Source organism: Melospiza melodia, chromosome 3 (genome assembly GCF_035770615.1).
Source record: "Melospiza melodia melodia isolate bMelMel2 chromosome 3, bMelMel2.pri, whole genome shotgun sequence".
NCBI lineage: Eukaryota > Metazoa > Chordata > Aves > Passeriformes > Passerellidae > Melospiza > Melospiza melodia.
Genome location: NC_086196.1, coordinates 16583188 through 16607158, shown reverse-complemented (window position 1 = coordinate 16607158; position 23971 = coordinate 16583188). Strand labels below are relative to the sequence as shown.

Sequence of the window (23971 nt, the reverse complement as noted above, 5' to 3'; positions counted from 1 at the left end):
CGGCATCCCATGGGAGGGACCACATTGGAGCTGTTTGCCAAGAACTGCAGCCTGTGGGAAGGACTCATGTCAGAAAAGTTCACACAGGACAGATTTCTATGGGAGTGGCAGAGGGGAAGATTGTGAGAAGTCCAGTTTAGGAAGGACATTGAGACACTTGAGTGCATCCAGAGGAGGGCAACGAGGCTGATGAGGGGAACACAAGCCCTGTGAGGAACGACTGAGGGAGCTGGAGGTGCTCAGTCTGGAGAAACGGAGACTCAGGGGTGACCGTATCACTCTCTACAGCTTCCTGAAAGGTGGCTGTAGCCAGGTGGGGTTGGTCTCTTTCTCCCAGCAGCAAGTGACAGAACCAGAGAACAGCATTTTAAGCTGTGCCAAGGGAAATATAAGTTGGATATTAGGAAAAAGTTTTTACAGAAAGGGTGATAAAGTACTGGAACGGTTTGCCCAGGGAGGTGGTGGAGTGACCATCTCTGGATGTGTTTAAATAAGATCGGATGTGGCACTCAGTGCCATGGTTTAGTTGAGGTGTTAGGGCTGGGTTGGACTCAATGATCTTAAAGGCCTCTTCCACCCTGGTGATTCTGGGATTCTGAATCCTCCCCTAAGGAGAAGGGAGTGGCCACAGCCACCATTCTCTGTTGTCCTGTGCTGCTGGTGGGGAAGAGGGAGAAAAATTGGAAATGGAGTGCAGAAAGAAGGCATAGGTAAGGGGAAAGTACTTTTAAGATCTAGTTTTAATTTTTCATTATCACACATTGATTTGATCGGCAGTAAATTAGATTAATTATCCCAAGTCTAATTTTTTTTCCCAAGACAGTCACTGTTAACTGATCTCTCCCTGTCCTTATCTCAGCCCGAGAGTCTTTCCTTATATTTTCTCTCCCTTGTCTAGCTGAGGAGGACACTTGGCATCCAGCTAGGGTCAACCCAGCACACAAGAGCACAGTAGCTGCAAAATGATGGATTACCTTGTGCTTTATCAGAACAGCACCAATTTCACAGAATCACAGAATACCTCTGAGTAGGAAGAACACCACAAGGATCATCAAGTCCAACTCTTAGGTGAATATCCCATAGGGGGAATCAAACCCACAACTTTGGCATTATTAGCAACCTGCTCTAACCAAATGAGTCTTGAGAACTTGATAGTTAGGAGCTGACAGACATAAAAATAGAGAGACCTGGGAACCAAGTAGGAGCAGATTCAATCAGTGAAACAAATAAGCAGGTGATGTGAATTACATGTTCATAATTAGGAGGATAAACAGCTGAAAAAGGGTCTCATCAATATAAATGTGGCAGCCTTTCTATTTAACCCAAGACTGAAAACTCAGAAGGGCTTTCATTTCTATGCAAAACTGTGAAAGGAGATTTTTTTTGTGTGTGTGTGGTACTATAAAGGAAAAAGCACCACACATAGAGGCTGAGCAAGTGAATGATGAAGCTGAACTTGGTGCAGAGGTGAGAGCTCTATGACTACTTAACATAAATGATCTTACTTAAGGCATTAAATGTATTCACTTTTCTGGTTTATCTTCCCTAATTTTCTAATGATTACTAAGGAAAATTCATTTTTCCAATTGCCTAGTCTAGAACTATTGGCCTAAACTTAAGGCTAATTTAATATTCTGAGGAGAACTTTCTGAGCAAGAAATTTGTTATCAACTTGTCACAGCTGAAACTGCTGCTAATCCCTGTCTTCTCTTATAGGTTATCACTAATAGTGATATTTTTTTCTGGGGTATGGACTCAAGAGACACAAGGTAATGTTGCTGCAAACTGATTTCGCATCAGTTTGCAGGCTTTTCCATAAGTGTTATCTAGGCTTATATATGTGCTTTAGAAGAGTCTGAAGCTCTTGTGGCAGCCTTACTTGCATGTTTTTCTGTGACATTTTTAACATGAAAGGATTTGCTGGAAACTGCATTTTTTAATTTAATGTGTCACTATATTAAGCAAATGTTTCTACCTTTCCTCACTCTGGTAACTAGTACTGATGAATTAATAAGGAATTTATTTTTATTCTCTTGAGTATAGTTGTTGTTAGTCTCCATACAGTATCTAAGGTCTTTTATCATAATTTAATCTAGCTAAGTACAAGGCAGCTGTTTGCTCATTCCTTGTCCCCTCCCACTCCAGCAGAATGGGGAGGAGACTCAGGAAAAGCCTCAAGGATTGAGAACAATATTTTAATAATTGCAACCAAGTAAAATATAAAAATACTAATTATAATTTTATTTTTTAATGTTATAAAGCCTAAGAAAAATTTGTGATGCACAATAGTCACTCATTACAACTGATGCCCAGTCTGTCCCCAAACAGTGATTGGTGCCTCCAGCCAATTTCCCCCAGTTTATATACAGGTCACGACAGTCTATTGTATAGAATATACATTTGTCTAGTTCGGGTCAGTTGCCCTGGCAGTGCTACTTCCTGGCTTCTTGTGCAGCTCCTCCCTGACAAAGCATGAGCCATTTAAAAGGTCTTTGGCTTGGTGCTAAGTGCTGCTCAGCAGCAACCAAAACTTCAGTGTGTTATCAGCATAATTCTTGCACTGAATCCAAAATACAGCTCTGTACCAGCTACTAGGAAGAAAATGAACTCTATCTCAGCCAAAATCAGGACAAAATAGTATAAAGATAGCAGTGATTCATCTTAGAGGAAACAGTTTTCCTAGCCAAAAGTCTTTCCTTACAAAACAGACCTGGTCCTGGAGCAGCAGATGCAGAGAACTGTTTCTAGGACTGTCTGCCCTACTCACTGTGGGTCCTGTATGAAATGCATTGGCCGTCCCCACAGATCAAAGTAAATAGGTTTTATCCCACTTGGAGCAATTATCTAGTTGGTAGCTTGGAGTGTGGGTGGAATAGGGTCATGTTCACCAGCATCTGTCTGTGCTCCTCAGAGTGACCATCTCTGACATAGGAATTGCAGCACTAGTAAATGTCAGCCTATGGTGCTGAACCCTCTAGGAAAAAGAATCCTCTCAGCTCCTAAAATGCACCATTATCATAAAAGGTCTACCTAGTGTTAGCTCATGATGCCATAGAAACTCCCGTTGAGGCAGCAAATCCCCATTTATCAGATGTGCATGTCAAACAAGAGGCCTTCTCTAGTCCTGCACTTAGGACACTGTGTTCCTGCCTCCTGCCTGGAAGAGGTTTGGGAGCCATGGCCTGGTTTATGCTGTGGTGATAGCTTGGGACTGGAGCTGTTCAAGCCATTTTCTCTGTTCCTGTGTGGTCCTTTCCCAGTTTGAGCCAGCTGGCTTCTGGTCCTGGTACTTGGGCAAGTGACCAGAGTAGGCTGATGGAAGGGCACAGCTTATGTGGCTGCTCTCCACCCAAACTGACTTTTGGCTCTTCTGAATAGAGGGGTACAGGTGGAAGTTTCTGGTTATTTTGTGGTTGGTTTGTAGTGTTTTGTTGGTTGGAATTTTTTTGGCTTACAGGTTGGGTTTTTTTCTCTTTTCAGGAGTGCGTGGGACTTTGACATTTTGTTTTACTTCATCTGAGGTGTTCAGATTGGGGCAGCCAATGTAGTACCTTTTTGACCATGTTCCAAAATTCTATTTCCATTACCGGCTGTTGCAGGTGGCATTGCCAAATCATTGAATGCCATTACTAATAGGATACTAATTTTGGAGCTGGCTTTTCTCCTGGAATTACTGCCAGTATAAACACAACCTCTCACCTCTCCTGACCAGAGATGTATGACTGTCACAACACTGACTTTACAAAGCAATCTGGGAAATAGCAGATTTGTTTGTATTTTATTTTGAATCCCCATCTTACCAGCTTTTCAATACATCCAACACAGGACCCATGAGTTCAGAGTGCTTGGGGGACTTCCTGAGGATAACACTGAGTGCAGAATACTTTGAAGACAAATACTTATCTCTTTTTGTTGTTGGTAAGTTGATGTAGAAGAACTTGGTGAGAGAATTACATATGGTAAAATGTTTCAAATACTCTGAGGTGCTTCTATACTAGAATTCCCTGGATACAATGCTAGATTATTCTATTGTTATAGAGCTTAGTAGGCTGGATCTCATTGTAAGTAAACCAAACTGCTACCTTGATTTCTGAGTAATCTATGTTGTTGACTTGTTTTTTTGATACCTTAGCCATGATCAGACTTGATTTTGGGCTCAAATTGAAATGCACATGGTAGTTTCTAGGCATGTTAAAGCTGGATCTCATGAGTTTTCTTTGTTATAAGAATGTTTTTTGTTAACAGCACACATACTGTTCTGAAAATTCACTAGCTGAAGCTGGCACAACATTATTTATTTTTGTACTAGTGGCTTCAGCTTGGTGGAGTCGTATACTTAATGAAGTTTTAAGAAAAATTAGCTGGGGCCTCTAGCTATGGACTTAGTAGTCAGCAAGTGGTACATTTCTGTGAAAAGCATCACAGAGTGCCCTGGAAGGGCACAGTGATGATACTTTTGGGATATAAACACCTGCTTTAAGATTACATGTATAAATGTAAATTTGGCCTTGAAAAAGCTCTCCATGCCATCCATTTTTCTAGAAGTGGGTTTTGTGTCAAAATCCACTTAAAACGTGCTCTTTGTTCTGACATCACACACAAAAACGCTCTGTAGCTGGGATACATATATCTTAAACCATAAAGAGATTTTTTTTTAAGGAAAAACCCAAAACAACTAAAACGCAAAACACTAAAAAGCTCAAAATCATAAAAATGGTTTGTATACTCAAAACATCCAAGCTAATCTTTAGTGTGTTCAACATCCTGGTGGTGTGTCTCCTGAAGAGACTGCGCTGGGCAGGCATCAGAGAAATATGAACTGCACCGGCCACAGGTCTGGGTCCTGATGTTGCTGTTGTCATTGGTCACCATATTGGTGGTTTGGGTTTTTTTTCCATCTCCAGTGCTTCAGCTGCAAGTGTTTCCTGTCTCAGTGTGCCTGTAATTTTACCACTCTTTTTTTCTTTACACTTAGCCACAGCTCTTTCCCCACTTTGCAATCCTCTGAGCCCAGGAAATACAGCTGGGCTGTATCACAGCAAGTTCAGCTGAATCCTTATGCCAGAGCAGGTTTCTCAAGGAGTTAGCAGAGCAGGAGTTGTACTTGTTAGTACAGTTAACACAGTTCTTTGCTCTCTGTTTGCCTGTAGATCAGCCTGGCACAGCCTGGGAGCTGGATGAGGCCATGGCAGCCCAGTGTGGCTATACAGTAACTCACACCACCTGCAGGAGCATTCAGCTCCGTGCCTCTGCACTGAGCTGCCACTCTCACTTGGAGGTGAGTCTGTTACAGACACTTTGACTACAGTGCTCTTGTACACTAACTTTATGTGAGAAATTAATGAATTAATAATGGACATTAAATGAGGCGTCATAATGTGTTGAGTATCTGTTAGCAGAGAATAATATCATTTTCTTCAAATGTATCCAGAGGTCTGAGAATATTCCATGGTACTGCCATTTGGAGTACCATGTACAGAAGAACACATGAAGTATATCACATGTGTCCTTAAAGGGCAACTATTTTCCTGTGGATTACAATATGGAATTGCATCTGGCAGCTGTGTTGCACTCTGCCCCAACAATATTTAATGTCTTGAGGCACTTCACAGTAAAAACTAAAACTTTGGTTGCTGGCTCACTTCAACTATGTCATAAACCACAAAATCAGCTATCTCTTAGGTTTGTTTGTTTATTTTCTTATTGTTCAGTTCTGGGACTGTGCAAAAGGAAGAAACCTGCTGCCCAAAATATTTATGTTGCTGTGTAGCAATACACCTATGTGCATATATCTTGTGCAGTTAATGAAATTGCAAGTGATAATGCTTCAGTATGGCCTTGCTCTTTTGTGCAGAGACTGGTGGGTGTATTTTGTAATTTAATTTAAAGTCACTAGGATGGGTGGTGCCCAGCTAGGGAAAAGCAGTCTAACAGGCAAATGTTCCATTTGCCCACACAGAAAGATGTGTTCACAGTAACTGTACAAATCAAAGCATCTTACACTCCTGATATGAGCAATGCTACAACTCATCTGAAAAGTGCAAGTTGCCATTATGGTCTGTGGAGTCCCAGAGAGATAAAATGTGAAAATAACTACATGGAGGTAAGTACTTATGGGAAGTGCTAGAAGTAAAGAGGTAGGTACTGCAAGATGCTCTCTTAGATTGTGTTTCCAATGCATATTCCTAGAATTTTGTCAGCTTCAGACTGCCTCATCATGAGCAGCTTGTTAGTGAGTGCACAATATGCATCTTAACTGACACATTTGTATTTTGATTGTGTAAGTTATATTAGCAGTAATAGTTAATAAAGCTGTAAAATCACATCAAAAAGGTTAAGATTGTAGATTGAACTCCTTGAGTGTTGCCCCAATAAATCTTATTTGAGACAACAGAGAATGTATACCTCCTGAAGGAAGTTTGCCTGCTGGGGAGGAATGCAGAAGGGGAAATGGACTCCTCTTGGAAGAGGATGTTGGAGTCAAGAACAAACTCTGGTCTTAAGTGGAAATAGAAAGTAGAAGATAGGTGGAAAAATAAAAAGAAAATTAAACTAAGCAGATTATAGGTGAATCACCAGGCATGGTGGCATCTCTGTCTAGGAAATTCTGGTTTCCCTTGAAAAAGGCTTGTAGGGTGTTGAAGACAAGGAAATAAGTGCTATCAGCAAACCCCTTACAGATGTTTTTTCTCCTCAGGTTTCTGTCAGGAGGGAGTTTCCACAGACCATAAAAGACTTTGTTCAAGATGAACCTGAGGACTGGGCTCTTGTATTTCCAGAAGTAAAACTACGGGTTTTCTTTCTAGCAAAAGCTAGTGCTACCTCTGGCACAACTATCTTTCTTTTCATTAACCAGGCAGTACTATCAAAAAGTACTTAAGTAACAATAACAGAACTTTTGTATCAAGTGGTTTAGTATATTTTTATAGATTAGAAGTACAGTTGTAGGCTATGTCTCCAAGGAAAAAATCAAGTCTTCCGCAGGCAAGAGATTGTTTTGGTTTTAGTTTTAGCAAAAACTAAAACTAAGAGATTGTTTTTGGTTTTAGCTTGTCTTTTGCACAAAAAAAAAAAAACCAAACTAAAATCCCATGGCCCATAAAACTGTGAAGAGGCTTTTTTCTTCTTGGATTCTTGTATGTGCAGAGTCTTCAGCAGTGCAGTTAGTGCCATTGGTTATTCTCTGTTGCTCTTAATATGGAAAGTTTTCTGTACGCATGAGGTGGGAAAAGCTGGAGGGATATCCCACTAGTAAAGTTCAAAGTAAGGCAACAAAACTGCTGGGCAAATCAACGCAGTAAATAATTCAATGCTATAAATATGTTATTTTTAACATTATGTTTAAACTATTGATACATTTCTCTGTGTAGGCAAAGGCAGAAGAAGCCTCACTATGGCAAATAGTATTTCATCAGCCAGAAGAAAAAAGGGCTCTGCTCATGAGCAATGCTTGGAGTGCAGGCTATGGACTGAACGCCTCAGACTCCAGGGTTCTTCTGCGAGTGCCATACACTGCTGCCCAAGTTCAGCTGGTCGAGGTTGGTGTGCTCCTTCTGGCCCAACAGCCTGCCAGGCTGTGCAGGTCTAACCAGATTCCTTCCTTACAGGATCAAGGAATTACCTTTTCTGTGCTGAGATCAAGTATGTTTTACAAATACCAGTGGGTGATCCTGATGGTGGATACTGCTGTGGCATGTCCTGTAGGTAAGGAGTGTGGTACCATGCTCCAATGCCAAAATGTACAGGGACAGAATCACAACCAGTGAGCTGAAAGCTTTCATCTCTTGTCCCTAAGATGGTGTGGACTACACAAACAAAACAATCACCTGGACTGTTCCAAAGTATATTCCACCACTGTCTGCTGGAATGACTGGCTTTAAGGATGTGCTTGTGGAAGCTGGTGTGGATCTACACAGGCTCTCTGCCAAGGAAATGGCTTCCAGGAAATACGTGTTATTGAATGAGTTAACAACAATTACAATGAAGATTCCAATAGGTGCAGAAGGTGGTTATTACAAGGTTGGTTACTTATATTAGGTGCCTGTAATATGCAAGCAATATTCTGGGATGTATCTTTGTTTTCTGATAAGGAATAATTCTTCATCTTGTGCCTTTCAAATGCAAGATAGGAGTGAGAGAGAACAAAGGATTTGTTAAAAACTCCAGAAGCCCTGACCAAAGATAGTATTTGTAATCACCACTTTATGAAGAATTTCTTTTCTTGCAAGCGCTGGTAGACAGAACCCTACACAGAACTATTGATTCATCAATTACTCAGGTTAACATGGAGCTTTCACCTATTCCTGATGTCGTACTCCTCTGAGATGGTTCTAACTGGATTGTAAAGCATTGATGGGTTCTGTTGTATTTCATACAAACCACTTAAGAGAGTGGGAATAACCCATTAGTCCAGCAGACCATGTGCTCTTGGATGGGTTGGGACTACACATCTAAATCTAGCTGCTTGGGGTGAACTGAGTCCTGGACAAATGTAGCAACTGAACTTCTGGTGAGGTTGCATAAGCAACCCTATTCACTGTGAAATAGTCCCCTGCTGCTTAGAATCTTGGGGAGTGGGAGATAATTTTCTAAAGGAAGTCTTCTGAGTATTCTGAGATAATCTAAACAGAGATACCAGAGTTCAGGATTCCTGAGCAAAAAGGGCAGTTGGTTGGGGCTGTAGATTTAGCTGACCTTGAGATGCTCCAACATAACTTTAATGCAAAATCAAGCCATACTAAAGGGTACTGATTTGAATTCTAGACTTCTGTGAGCAATGGACAGTTTGGAGTAAAATACACCATCAACCTGCTCTTGGAACACCAGTGGGAAGATAACAAATGGGGACTAACTAAATATACTATCATCAAGGAAATAGAAACACCATTTGAACAAGCAGAAGTTGCTATAACCAATAGTAAGTATCTGAACATTGAATTTACCAAAGGTTTTAGTACATAAGGTTAAGAGCTTAAATGCTATTTTTTTCCTTTTCAGATTTAAATCTGAGTGCAGGACTAATGAATGTTACAGTGGGAACATTCCTCCCAGATGCAGAGCTTTTGAACTTAACCATTGAAGGGGTTGTTGTGGCTGTACCCGAAGCTGTTCAGCATGGCTACCTAATACACAGGACCAGCTATGCTAATGGAAGCAAAGCATATGTACTACAAGTCTCACTTGATGCACCAAGTGTTAAAAAAGAGGTGTGTACTAAGGCACTGCAGAATCCCATGGTATAGAAATGATGGTATCATTTGGTGATTTTTCATGTCTAAATATGATTTTCCTAGTACATGGGAGAGGACATGAGAGCCTACACCCTGAATGTCACACTCACATTCATCACCTATCCATCAAGTGAGACCTTTGTTGTCCCAGTAGTTGCACTGTCAGCTGTGAAAGATGCAGGTAAACTTGCTGGAACTTAGACAAAACTGCACCAACCTGGCTGTGAACTCTGGCTGTGAGCTGGGCTGATTTCAGTCAGGGATGCTGCCAGGCCCAGGGAGCTGCACTAAATTGATGGCAGCTTGCTGACTCTTGGTTGTTTTGCAGTACTGCCCAGTGCCACAGGGTTTTGTGATGGGAGGAACCTTCATCTCATTGTCACTCGTGGGAATGTGGACCAAAACTGGCTCCCTTTCATCTCAGACTGGCACCTGACCCAAGAGGCTGCACAGAAGTACAATTACATTCTGAGGGACAATGGCACTCACCTGGCAATCTCTGTCCCTTTCCTTTCTCCCCATGTGAGCTATGAGGTAAGGCTGCCAACATGTAGCAATTGAAAGGCATGTTCTAGCTAGCTATGAGATATCAACAAGACACAGTATATTGTTGAAAGCAAAATAAAACTTCTCTTTGAAATAGTCTCCTAAGGTATAATGGAGGATTATTTTCTGCCCTTGTAAGAAAACCTTAATTTCCCGTAGTTAATGTTGGCAGAAATGGGCAAGAAAAAAAGAAACGTGTTCTGCATTTACTGTACGGCTGAGCATTTTTAAGGACAACTACACATGCAGTGGAGTTTGTATTGCATTCTTCTGCAAAACAACTGGAAAAGCTCACCCTGTGAGCTTCTGGATTAAAAACATCCTGTTTAAATACATCCTGTGGATCTGACTTTGCTCAAGCACCATTATCTTTGGCTTGTGATAACCTGCCCTCTTTAGTTTTTGAATGCTTTAGTTGAACAGTGTGTATTCTCTTGTTTAACCTGTGATTGTCATCTCTAGGGCTTTCATACCTCTGCAATAAAGGCTTCATTCTACTTAACCTTGAAGGATGACATCACCTTGGCTCAGAGGAGAGATTTCTCAGTTTCCTGCTTATTTTCACCTTCAGAGCTAATACGTAATAGCATGTTGGGGATTAGCTGTTAATGCTATTTGAGTTGCAAAACTAAGCCATGCAGTCTGAAATGTTTCTAGGTTTTAGAGTTGTGTGGCACTCTGTCTGCTTGTCAGATTTCCTACCAGTTACTCTGCCACAAGGCAGATATAATTAAACGTTGGAGTGGCTATCCTGCCTAGTACAGGAATGGGGGAAGGAAGTGGGAAAGTCTACTTCCCCACACACCTCCAGAATCAAGAAGCTATGTAAAGGGTTTTTGTGGTTGTTTTGAGAGTTGAATGAGGTGGGGAGGGGTTTGGTGGAATGTGGGGAGAATCAGCATATAAAACAGTCATTCTAAAGATGTCAGAATCCCAGATACTAAGAGTTTTAACAACTCATCAGTATTAAAATGTATGGAATATCTTGGCTAGAAAAATCCTTTTGAAGAGAGTGAGAGCTCCTTGTGGGCTGCCAAAAGAATTTGCCAGCAAATCCATTCGGAACTTTGTTGTTAGGCTACAAGAGGAGGTTGAATCCTGATTTTTGTGAAAATGTATATTTCTCTTTCAGAGTGCCTGCCCAATGGCACTGTGATTATTACTGCAATCAAACTAGTAGGTGGTGAAGATCTGGACACTGCTCTGCTTGTCTTGAGGGACAGACAGTGCAAGCCCAGTCTAGTGACAGAGAGGACTGCAACCTTCAAGTTCAATGTCAACACTTGTGGAACAAGTAGAAAGGTGAGGACTTGGTCACATCAAGTTTACTCTGCATTGGGGTAGGGTTATTGCTGGACCTGGCAGAATTTCAGAGATGAGCTCAAAGCTGCGTGGAAGTCGCAGCTTAAACTAGCACAGTAGTACATCTATGCTCTTTCTGAGCTTACTAAATTCAGTTGAGCAGAATTTCTTACTGAGTGGTAAAAATGTTTTTTCAAGATCAGAGGTGCTTTCTGAAACTTGCCTTCAGTTTGACACCTCTGAATTGTTTCATGGTTGGCTTGAATGGGAGTTTATGCTGATCAAATGTACTTGTGTGCCTTGCAGAAGCTCTTTGGATATTGCTAACGACTACATGCCCAAAGACTAGAGTGGGTACTATTCCTACCACCAAATACTGTAAAAATAGAAAACAAATGAAATAGCAAATAATCAGAACGTGCCTAAATTCAGATCATCATAAATGCAGTTTGTTTCTGCATTGCTGTATTTCCTTCTACTCGCTGATTCAATAAATAAGCTTAACTGTTCTTTTTCTCAGGACCCATGCACTCCCTTTCTAGGGTGCTCTGTCACATTCAAGCTAATAAACTTTCTTCTTGACTATGGCACAGCTGTGACCTATGGTCAGCTTTAGTTCAGTGGGCATTGGGCTTTTGGCTTGTAATTTCTGCCTATTTGTAAGCATACTCTGCTTAGTGCAATCTGGCAGTCAAGCAGAGGGATGTAGACAATGTGCCAAACACAAATCAGACTGTAATGTGACTGTCCTGTTTGTAATGATGTACATCCTTCAGTTCAACAGCACAACTGTGACATATGAGAACGAGGTACTCTATTTCAGACCTGGCGATGATATTCCCATATACCAGTAAGTGTCATTCCCTAACAAAATGTTGTACATGTTATTTTGGCTGCAAAACATCTAATGCTGAACCCTTTCTTTCAGACTGAAATTTCTCTGCTTGTATCCAGTCGAGCATACTGCTGATGCTCCATATGAATCCAAGAAGAACCCAGCACCCAGTATTCAGCCAGGGTCTGGCTGTCTCGCCCTTTCATTGAAGCTTTTCAAAGGTAACAACTATGATTAGACTCTATAAAATCACTGAATGGCTGAGGCCAGAAAGGACCTGAGATTAATCTTGCTCATCCACTCTGCTCAAGCAGGGCAGTGTAGAAAATGTTCCCCAGCACCATGTTCAGATGACTTTTAATTGTATCAAAGGATGAAGAGGAAAATTTTTAAGGCCTCTGACGGGACTTTCCTCTTCCAAAATTTGACACAAATGGTCAAATATCAGTAGAGGAGCAGACTTAGCATCACTGACACATGTATGGATTTCCTGCTTTGTCTGGGCATGATGTAAGTTTTGTGTAGTGAATGTGATGCCACCTTCTCTGTCCTATGAGCTCCTGAAGTGTTGCTGAGTAGGTTCAGCAACTCCCTGCAATGGCTGTAACCTGTCAAAGATACTGCTTTAAAGTGGTACCTATGCCAGCATAAAGGGTTAACTGAAGCCTGAACCAAACACTCACGATTACTGGAATGGCCATTATGATTTTTTTTTAATTAATTTTCCCTTCTCACTACCTTTTTGAATAACAATAACTACAATTTTGAATAACAATATTAATGGCTTTTTGCAGAAGGAGTGTTTAATTTTTGAATCCTCAGAGCTGGGGAATATGTTTGAGATTTTTCCTTTCATGGCTGATCTTGCTCTCTTGCCATTCTATCCCCAATTCTCGACATTTGTATGCTGTCCCAGGTTTTAGTATTACTGTACCAGAGTAAATGGTAGTGGAAAAAAGAGTGAAGCAGAAAGGTTGTGAATATTTCCTCCACAAAAAGGAAGCTCCCAATATCAATACTCTCTTGCAGAGAAATCCTATTCAGAGCCCTACCAGGAATCAGAATATCCTGTGGTAAAATACCTGAGGGAGGCTCTGTATTTTGAAGTTGAACTGCTCCAGCCTAAAGATGCAAGACTGGACCTAAACCTGGATGACTGTTGGGCTACCAATTCCCAAAGCCAGGACAGCCTCCCCCAGTGGCACATCCTTATACATGGGTGAGGAAGGCTTCCCTCCTCTGTTTGGTAACTGCTCAGCACAGGGTGCTGACCTCAGGTGGGAGGAAAAGGCAGAGGTGCAAGTGGCAGAGGTCACCTTGGAGGCAATTACTGCTAATCTATGGGGCATGTGTTGGTGTCAGCACAATGGCTGTGCCTTCTGGGGCCAGAAGGTCATGTGGGGGGCCAGAAGTGCTTCTAGCTAACAGTTCTGGCTGGAAATAAAGAGCAAGAAGCAACCCTGACTGTGGGCAAAGGCAGGGATCATGAACTGGGGAGATCCTATTCATTCCCCTACAGCCCAAGGAAAATGGAGAGGGAAGCTCTGCTGTATTTCATCTCTTGGCTGTGTTTGAAGATCTGGTTGAAGGTTTAGATCAAATACATTTCCTCTCATGTATTTCCAAACAGGTGTGAAAACAACAAAGACTCCTACAGAACTGTCTTCCACGAAGTTAATTACAGCCTCAGAGTAAAATTTCCCCAGCACCTCAAGAGATTTGAAGTGAGGATGTTCACCTTTGTCCAGGGCACATCTCTGTCACAAGAGCAGGTCAGATGTCTCTGTTCTGTCATGAGCTGTTGGCAGTCCAGTCGGGTGAGCCCAGGGTGATGCATGCAGCCAATGCTGTGTAAGGGTTCAGCTGGCCAGTGCTGCCTGGGGCTGCTGGACACCTCCTTGAAGGCATAACACCCTCCCAGGGATGAATAAAGGCCATCCACTTTTGTTCGGTTCACAAAATTATAGACTCATTCAGGTTGGAACAGACCTCCAAGATTCTCAAGTCTAATCTTTGACCATCATGCCTACTAAGTAAATATTATGAAGTGCCACATCAATTTGTCACTTTTTCAGTGAAAAACTTTTACCTAATACCCAAGCTGAACTGTTCCTAGTGCAATATGAGGCCATTTTCCCCTTGTCCTGTCGCTAGTTGCCTGGGAGAAGAGGCCACCCCACCTTGACACAATCTTCATATCCTTTGGGATCAGTACACATTGGATTCCAAATAAGACTTCCCTAAATAATCTAAATATTCTTGTCTTGTAGTTGTACTTCCACTGCAGTGTGGTGATCTGCAATACTAAGCAACAGCCTTTAGACCTCTTTTGTCCAAGGAGATGCAATCCTGGGAAACACAGATTTGGTAAGAAAACAGACATGTCTCTACTCTCTCCTGTGTTTTTGCTCAGCAATTTGGCACGTGCTCTCACTAATCATGCCAGGTTGCAGACTTCTAGTCCTAGGTTATGCTGTCCAGGGAATTAAAAGCTGAAATGTCTTACAGCCCACAGTGCACATCCACATGGGCAAGTGTCATCTGGACCAGTGCTTCTTAGGAAGTAAAACAATAAGGACAGGTTGGTGTCAGTCTTAAATTTCACTATTGGAACACCAAGTGTACTGCTGCTGCAAGGTAACAGATTTGTGTGTACGTCTCTTCTCCCTGCAGGTGAATGCACCAACTTCTGACACACTGAACAAGAACTACTTCATTTTATGAAGTCACAGTTAGGTGGCCTAAGCAACCACAGCGTGCTGCCCAGATTCACAAGTAAAATTGTTTCTGTGGTATCTACTGGGAAAATAGATTATCAGAGTCTATGGAGAAAAGGGTCAGTTAACCCATATTGGGTGTAACTCTAAGTTAAATTATTGTATTGTTCTTTTCTGATCCTCTACAACATTAAATTCTTAGTCTTTTGTGTGTTCATCTGACCTAGTCTGCTCAGCTAATATGTCTGAAACTTGTGTTCCTTTGTAGTTGGAAGCATCTGTTTTGGAATAGGGGAGGAAGATGGCAACAAGTGTGAACTTAATTGTAAATTACGTCAAGTTTTTTTTTTTTTTTAAACTTCTGTATGAACAAAGGACTGGGAGAGCTTAATGTCAGTAAAAGAATGTGGGGTTTTTTGGAGTAAGATGGGATGAACATCCTTGATCCTGTAGTGGCTGTTGACAGGAAGGCTCTAAACTGAAATTCTTGCAGGAGTGTTGTGGCTCTGCAATGTCAAGTTTCCTTCCCTAGGTGGGTCAAACAACTCACAGGTAACATCAGTGACTGCTTAGCTCAGTATCCTCACTGAGGATTAGATGAGGAAAAAAATTTTAGCAAAGACTTGTGACAGTAATAATGATAGTACATGGACTCTATCTGCAAAGTGTTAAGGATTTTTCCTTCCTAGAGAATGTGATGCTTAGGGGCTCCTGTCAGATTTTCCTCTGTGTGTTTTGTTTTGGTTTTTTTAATGGGTAAAAAATTTCTTGGTTTCCTCTTTGCCTCTGAACAGTGGTGTGAAAAGAGTTTGGATTCAATATTACATTTTTCCTGTTCTAATGAAAGTTACTGCTTAGCATGAATCTTGATCCCTTAGAAGGAAATACACAATAATGGGTGTCTGCTTTTTTACTTTAGATTAGGAAGAATTATACAAGAGAAACTTTCTGGGAAAGGTAACAAGCAAGAACATGTTTTCGGACTCTATTAGCACTTTGTGAGACAGCATGGAGTAGGAAAAAATGTATCTCTGTTGCTACCTGTACAGAGACCCCACTAAACAGTTTGTGCTGTAATTGCAGCTCATGTAAGTCTTGTCTTTTAGTTGCCTGCTAAGCATATCTATAGTAGATGTCTTGCTGTCATTTCTGGAGAAATCTCTGTGGGCTTTGTGATGAGAAACATGTCACGACTGTTTTCCAGCAGAGAAGGCTATTGTGATGAAGGATTCATTTTGCTACCCCTGTTGTAGGTGAAGACTGAAGCCACAGAGTTGTGATATTGAGGAATATCAACATGGGAATAGTGGGAAAATGCAGAACACATAAGCCTGACAGCAGATTTTACAAATCAATGACTTGGTGCCCAGTGCTTTCCCCTGTGTCAGCCCACTGGTCTGAGGACTGGGTAATGCTCCGTCTGCAGGAAAAACCCATTAAGAAATCAAGGGAGACGCCTCTACTGTGCTGCCAGGGTTTTGCACCTAAGAGAGCACAGCCATGGGAGCTTTAGGTGGTGTGGTGCCTTCCCTGTGTCTTACCTCGTGCTGACAACAAATGAGAAACCCGGTGTCTCCCCAAGAAATTAGACTGTTAAGCAGTGTTTTCTCCAGCTGAGTGAACGACAACCTTCATCTGCCTTCACCAGCACAGCACAGGCTGCCTTGAGGAGCCTGAGCCACTTTCTTATATTTGTGTGGGGGAAAAGTGTAACATTTAGAGACTGCTGTGAGAACCAAGCCTGCAGTTGGGCAGCCCAGTTCAGTTCTGTTAACTCTTTGTTATGGCTTCCTGGGTTTTCAGGTTTTTTCTTCAAACCAAGACTCAAGGACATAATCAGACATAGAAATCTGGTAATTACAATCTTGTCTAAGACATGTTCATTTATTTTCCTAGCTTAGTCAACACCTTGACATGCTTTATCTGTTGATGGGCTTTCAGGAGTTGTAGAAAAGCAAGGTGATGCCCAGGTACATTGTGGCTCTACTCTTCAGCTCTTCTAAAAGCACTGTTTAGTGCCATTTTGAAGGATGAGTTATGTAAAGAATCATCTTTTCTATTAACCTTTCTGATATGTGGGAAAACTCAAGGACATTTCCCTCTGTGGCTGGACAAGGACTTATATAAAACTTCTTGTCAGATGTTCCAACAGCCTGTGAGACACACAAAATCTATTTGAATATCAGTAAAATCTTTTAAAGACATGACAGTAGTACTCTCTCTACCTCAGAGGTGTCTGTTTATACTAAAATTCAGGAGCTGCCTTCCTGGTTATATATATAAAAAAGAAAAAAAAAATCTTCAAGTGTTTTATCAACACCTCTTTGCCTTTTAAGTGGATATTTTATGACCACATGCTTTTCCCCTGGTATTTGGGATGTTATTTTTATATCCCTGTTAACACAAGTTGAAAGCAGATCAATCTTCTTTGTTTATGCTTAAAGTCCTCTGCAATTCAACAGGTGAATGACAAAAGTGGTAAGGGAAAAGACAAGTCTGGTGTGATTTATTTTTATAGGAAAATAGGAACAGTAACAGAAATATACTGCAGATAGTTATTTCCATTTCAAGTAAATGTTGATAAATCACTGCTAATAAGTAACCTCAAATCTGGTCACTGATGGGCAGAAATCTCATCTGTATTCACTCATCTGTAGTCTGTATTCAATGACAGCCAGTACTTTAAAACTTTACTCTTTTGGTGACTTAAAGTAGCAACCACTTAATATTGAAAAACTAAGAAAAGTGCCATCTACTTTTTTGTCCCAATTAATTTCCTCTCCCTGGCATATTCCTTTACTTTTTCTTTTACATGCCAAACTCTTCAGTAAATGCTATGCACTTCCATCCAGAGGAAAACATGTTCTGACAATGCTCTAATGATTTGGAAAGCTTAAGGAAGTTTAGCTCCTGGCTTCTGCCACAAATCTATTTGAGTTTTTAGCCACTTCCACATCATTTCTTCTTTTATTTGTGTCTGTGAGCCTAGAAACACCTACAGTATTGGTGAGAATGCTGGAAGGACATGTGCTTGGAGAGAAATGCTTTAAAGCATAAATAAGCTGAGTTTTCCTCCTTATCATGACATCAAGCACTGTAAGAGTGCAAGCCTAGGCTGATGTTGGCGTATAAAGAAACAAAAAGTCAGGGGCTTGATCAGGGATGGGGGCTCAGAAGGATCCAGCTTCTTAGAAATAGACAGATTTATTGGGATCTGTGAATTGTCTTTCCAGTTTCCTGCCTGTTAAAGGCAATAAGAGGATTTGTGGTTGCATGGCAGATAAGTTGGGGAGCAAAACTCAGTCACTGGGTCCTTAGAAGCTGGAGGTGTATTCGTGTTGTTGTGGAGTATTTTTTAGCTACTGCTAGGCAGAGCTGGAAGCATAGCTTCTGGCTTCCCTGGTCGGAGAGGATATGGCAGCTCCCAGAGAAGCAGCTCTCCTAAGGAACTGGCTGAAGCCCATTTGCAGGAGGTTTTCTTTGTCCCAAGCACACCTATGTGCAGCCCAAATGTGTCACCATAAAACCTCTTGGCACCTACATGGTGCTCCTCAGCATAGAATTTCAAAGCCCTGTGTGTGTGCGGGCGGCCCCGGGCTCGCCTCTGCTTTGGGGGGTGGGGGGTGAGTTCCGTGGATCACAGAGCTGGGGCTTGCCTGGGGAGCTTCTTCCACTGTGAGCCCTTAACCATGGGGAATAGTCTCTCCAAGGCACTTATTCTTGTCCTCAAGAGGTGATTTGACCTCCTTGCCCCCCTCAGGGTCTATGTCTAGGTGTTGCTGCTGCTGGCAGCCAACACTGCTGTACAGTCCTTTGTACAGAGTGGGCAGAGGAGCTGTGGGTTCAGGTGGAAAGCCTGTCCTGCTGAGTGAGGCTGTGCAAGCCTCCTGAATCCTGGGCTAATCCTGCCTGCAAGGCCGCCTCCTTTGCACTGCTGTGCCTCCTGCTAAATAGAGCAGTATCTTCTCCTTCCAGCTGCCCCAGAATGGCCCCTGGTCCCTGAGGTAGGAAATGAACCCAGAGTCTATTGTCATATCCTTGGTACCAGCAACTGCTCCTTCCAGCAGCAACAGCTGGCTCACGACACCAAAGGAGTTAACTGGTATAAAATCCATTATATGCATCTGCCTTTTCTGCCCTTTTTCTTCCCTAATAAAAGGTTTAGGAAGGATGTGGGGCTGCAATCCCTTTTTTCTATGGCTTTTGAAACTTTAGCACTCTGTGGTTACACCTGGTCCCCCCCTCAGTGATTCAGCCAGAGAGGAGGCAAGGGCGCAACTCTCAGCATGAAGAACAGCTCAGGACTCAGCTGCTGGGGTCCAGTTTTCTCACCTGATTCGGTGCCACTTGCTCATTTCTCTTGCCCTCAGCCTGCTTCTGGGCTGGTCTCTGGCTCAGTGAGAAGTGTGTATTTTAAAGTGTGGAAATACTTGTTTAAAAGGCAGAAAAAGGTACTTCTGTTCAGCAACTGATGGTAATCACCTCCTCAGTAAACTGAGAGTAATGGACTGGTAGTTCAACAAATTGCAAGGCTGCCTGTATCTGAAGGCTTCTCCTGAGGTTCTAAAATCCACTTCAATTAATTAATTTCTGTAGAAGATCTTATAATGGACTTTATCCATTTTCTCTTTAGCACTTAAGGATTGTCCTGCTGTCCTTTCATTTTTATGGCTAGTATCACTTAAGAAGTATGATTTCATGTACCTGAGAAGATTTGATACAGTAGAAAACTATATTTTAGTGCTGATGGTTTCTTCTTTAGGATCCACATTCTGCTCTCCAAATCACTAAGGAATTTTAATGACATGCTAACCTGCAAAAGAGTGAGCTCTTGGGGACAGAAGAGTTAATTTAATTGTGTAGAACTAACCCCAGTTGCCTCTCCTGTGTCTTTGCAGCATGCTGAACTCTATCAGACAGAGTATAAATTAATTTTTCAGCCATGGTCTTTCAGCTATTTTAGCTTTATTTCCATGTATATTTTTAACACATGGTGTTGAGAGAAGGTGCTTGTATGTGAGAAATGTTCTCTACTTCTGCAACTTTTTCAGACTGAGGTTCACATTTTTGCCTCTTTTCTTCAGATTATTGCTGTTAGAATTAAATACAGCTTATGGACCTTACTCTCCTGAAAGTTAGATCTCATAACCATAGGTGGGGAATCTCTTGATCCCTTTCACATCACTTGGATATCCTAAACTCCTGGGCCTAAAGGAAAAAGAAGATGAACCTGAACTGTATTCAATTTTATTGAGAATAACAAAATCCAACATTTAATAGCAGCAAGCCTTGTACCATCTTGTACTGTGAATACAGTAATTCAGATGATTTTCTCTGGATCAGTGAAATGTGTGTCAAGGGGAAGAGTACAAAAAGTGGGGCCTATAGAGATGTTGCATGTTAGGCAGAGGAAGAATTAATTTCTTTTTGAAGGGGAGGAACAAATCTGTCACATCCATGGGCAGTACTAAACCTACTTCTTCCTATTCCCACACCTAAGTTGGTCCCACTATCCCCACAGGTGAAAGGAGAGATCCCCTGAGAGAGGATCAAACAAATTAAATTGTGCATGAGCAGAACCTATTCTAATTAAGTCTCTGCATTGTGGTTGTGGGCTTTGGCCCCACTGTGGCACAGGGAGTGATTCAGTGCAGCTCCTTCCCCAAGGTCAGCTCAGATGCAGCCCTGTCCTGCTGGGGCCATGGGAGTAGACACAGCCAAGGTCTGGCTCACTGACACAGAGCCATGTCCTTCTGGGACTCACAGCCTTGCCTCGTGGCTTACCTAGAGCTGCTGCTCCACCTTGCACTTGCAAGGAGAGGAACTTCTTGGGCATGTAAAAAGTTACAGCTCAGCTGCTTAGGGCCCTTACCTCCCCATTTCACTGGGGTGGTGGGGAATGCTGACTGAGCCACTTCTCCAAGGTGCAGGGTACCTCCTCCTGGGCCTTTCTCCATACAGCATCACCCAGCTTGTGAGCAGCAGCTTTGAGGCCATTAGTCTTTGTTTGCAGATAGGTAAACTGAGGCAGCAATGCTGAATGACCAGCCAAGGTCATTAATAAAATAACAATTAAAGCAGAGCCTTCTAACTCCTTGTTTCTCTGTTTTAACCATGACCTTATAGGCTTCCATAGCTGGAATAATCCCTACCTGTAGTTTCAGGTGTAGAACATTTAAAGGACAAGGTTAGAAGTCTTCCCACAAATATGTCTTTGAGAAAGAATCTATGATCAGACTTTCAGTTATAGTTCTGTGCAAGTTATCATGCAGTTTCAATCCTTTGCAAAATATTCAGATTGACTTTCCCTATGTGGCAAATCTGCTGAAATCTGGATAAGCTGCACAGATTTATACTGAGGAATGCTCTCCTGACATTGGTGTTGCCACCTCATATTTCTAATTTGACAATTTTATAAATTTTATAGGGCTTTAAAAAATTATTCTACTTATACTCTTGCTGGATCACTAAAGCCTGTAACAAATCTAACATGGGTTAGTTACAAACAGAAGTATATGGGATGTGCTTAAATGTGGTTACATCTGAGTGAGAGTAGTACCTGAATAAATTTGAGGGTAGTTGCTTATTTGTGATAGTGCTGGGTTTCATACTGATTGCCCCAATATGCACATACTATGTGAGAAGAGAACTGAATTAACCTAGGCTGATCCTTGGAAGAAAAAATGCACAAAGATAATTGTAATTTCTTCTAAACAAACAGAGGGGAAAGAAAGGGGAATGAAGTTTTAGCTTTCTGGTTCTCTGCTACAGGATTTATCCACAAATCTAAACCAGCTGTCCCACAGAGGCAGGCTGATCTGTGGAGAGAGAAACCTGTTACATTCCAGCTGCTGTGTGCTCTATGCCTTACATCTCCCCCAGCAGAAAAAGTTCATATTACTTATATGAGTAATTAGCTCCCCACAACTGGGGTTTGCTCCTCTCTGGCTTCTTTCATAGGCCAAGTCTTATGGCTGAGCCAGGCAAGAGATTTACAGAGCAGCACATACTTTCAGTGGTGTGGTGCCCATCACCTGGAAGTCGAAGTCATTAAAATTAAAACTACATCCCCAGTTGTTTTGTTTCTTTGGGGTTTTTTAATCCTTTGTGTGCATGTGTTACAGGACTGTGACTGGCTGTAGAAAACAGCTGATCTTTGACTGGCTTTTAATAAAATTACATGGTTACCAGAGCCCTCCTAGTTTTCAGGACACTTTGAGAATAAAACTTCATATCTTTGTGAAACCTAATATTTCATGTCAGAGAGAAAGATATCTCAATATAATCTTATTTGTTTAAGAAATTTGATGTAAAAGTCTTCCATCATTTATTGGCATTGAATAAGTGTTTTTTTACACATTAAATACAGAAAAATTATATACTTCTGTATATATTAATAAAGAAGAGAGGACTTATCAGTTTATCTATACAAAATGTCAGTTTGCTTATATTTAATTTTCAATATTTAGCAGTCATCACTAGATTTTATTTATCTGTCAATCAGATTTATAATACAGGATACAGACTATGACATATTTATTTGTTTACATGCAGAGATGTTCTCAGTTACTTCATTTTTAGGTACAGCGGACAGGTGGATAAATAGACAATACATGAACTAAACACATGTTTTTCCTCATCCTATGATTAAAGTGCCTACAAATCAATACACTTAGTATTCTTATGAAGCTGTTGTCATATTTTAAAATTCAGTGTAACACCTGTGGATTTACTATTGTCCTTATAAAACAGGCTCAGTCAGAAGAGTAATACGTAAATCCTAGGAAGATCAGCTGCCTCTTTTTTTTTTTTTTACTTTTGTATCAGACTAGGTTTAATGTTTCTCAAACGCTTATTAAAACAAACAAATTGAAAAAACAAAACAAAAACCAAACAAAAAGGCAGAGAGCAAGAGTTCTGTCTCAGCAACCTGCAGCTCAGGTTTTCAGGCAATCCTACATCACCTTCCAGCCTCGCGTCCCAGGTACAGCGGCGCTTCCCCGTCCCTCGCACCGTCCTCCTCTCGCACCGGGCCCCGCCGTTCTCTGACGAGGAAGAAGTTTCGATGTTTTCTGTTTGTAAAGACCCTGAGCGTGCCGGGGCAGGCGCTCCCGGCCGGCTCTACGCCCGCTTGACGCTGTTGAGGAGCTCGGTGAGCTCGCCGATGTACTTGATGGTGTACTTCAGGGTCTGGATCTTGGTGAGGGGCTGGCCGCGCTGGCTGTAGATGGGGGGCAGGTAATTGCGCAGCGTGTGCAGCGCGTCCGCCAAGGTCCTCATGCGCAGCTTCTCCCGCTCGCTGGCCTTCCTGCGCCGCTGGGCCGACATCCGCACCTTGGTGCCCTTGGGCAGCCGGGCCTGCCCGGGGCTGGGCAGGTAGGCGGCGGGGAACTCCACCAGGCCGTAGCCCGCCAGGCCGCTGCCGCCGCCGCCGCTGCTGTAGGGCGTCTCGGCCGCCGGCGGGCACGGGGACGAGGAGTAGGATTCGAAGGAGGGCGTCGGGGACAGGCTGTGCGGGGGCGAGATGGGGTGCAGCTCGAAAGGCCCGGCGGAGCTTTTCCAGTCCCAGGCCGACAAGCAGGCGGGGTGTTCCGAAGCCAGAGCATCTTCCATGTTGATCAATGTCTCGTGCAGCTTGTCCATGCTGGAGGAGCGCTCGGGAGAAGCGGTGCCCTCGGCCCAGCAGCAAAGGCTGGAGCCGCCGGCCGCCGAGAGCTTTTTATGATGGAGGGAGGAAAGTGACGGAGTGGGAACACGGGCTTGGTGCGAGGAGTTCAAAGGAGCGCCAGAAGTGCTAAGATAGAAAATGAACTCCTGATGTGCCAGTTTCTTCTCAGTGATAATTATCAACCTTCAGCTAAAAAGCCTTTAAGCTAACAGGCAACAGCAAGAAAGGGAGAAAAAAAGATTATCTTCTCGCAACTAAACCGATTAAGGCTGCGCATCTACATTGAGCGTTGGGCTAGGGGGAAAAGTGCTGCGAGAGGAAAAAGAAATTTAATCATTTTGCAAAACAGTTTACAGATCTAGAATTTATTGGTCGCTAACACAGACCCTAAATTTAGGCCGTTGAGCCCTGATTTCTGGGTGACTGAAGGTGATGGCACTGCAGCAGTGATATGTGACCCATGCTGACTGCTGCTGGGCTATCTCTTATCTGCATGTTAATTGTGAAAGTCAAAGATGGCTTGTTTGGATTTGTGTGTGTTATGGCTCTCTGTGGATTTTTCCTCTCATGAGATTGCAACTCACGAGAAACCAATCACTCTGGTTTTCAATATGAGAAAGGAGGAAAGAACTGCAGTACATTCCCCTGCAGTTTGTAGCTTTATATGCTATTT

The 23971-nt window shown here is 42.3% G+C and overlaps 2 protein-coding genes across 2 annotated transcripts; one reads left to right on the top strand and one right to left on the bottom strand.

Annotated features, from left to right (window-relative positions):
• Positions 1-3830: 3830 nt before the first annotated feature.
• LOC134415327 (zona pellucida sperm-binding protein 2-like) lies at positions 3831-14606 on the top strand. Its single transcript, XM_063150559.1, has 19 exons — positions 3831-3918; positions 5151-5278; positions 5960-6103; positions 6698-6781; positions 7371-7538; positions 7608-7704; positions 7796-8019; positions 8764-8917; positions 8998-9206; positions 9294-9411; positions 9559-9764; positions 10239-10356; positions 10909-11078; positions 11855-11928; positions 12007-12134; positions 12943-13132; positions 13544-13685; positions 14184-14280; positions 14587-14606. The coding sequence occupies exons 1-19, from the start codon at positions 3831-3833 to the stop codon at positions 14604-14606; spliced, it is 2559 nt and encodes an 852-aa protein (XP_063006629.1).
• An 8145-nt stretch (positions 14607-22751) lies between these two features.
• MSGN1 (mesogenin 1) lies at positions 22752-23273 on the bottom strand. The gene has a single exon (XM_063153416.1). It carries the CDS (start codon positions 23271-23273, stop codon positions 22752-22754), a length of 522 nt encoding a protein of 173 aa, XP_063009486.1.
• Between the last annotated feature and the right edge of the window lie 698 nt (positions 23274-23971).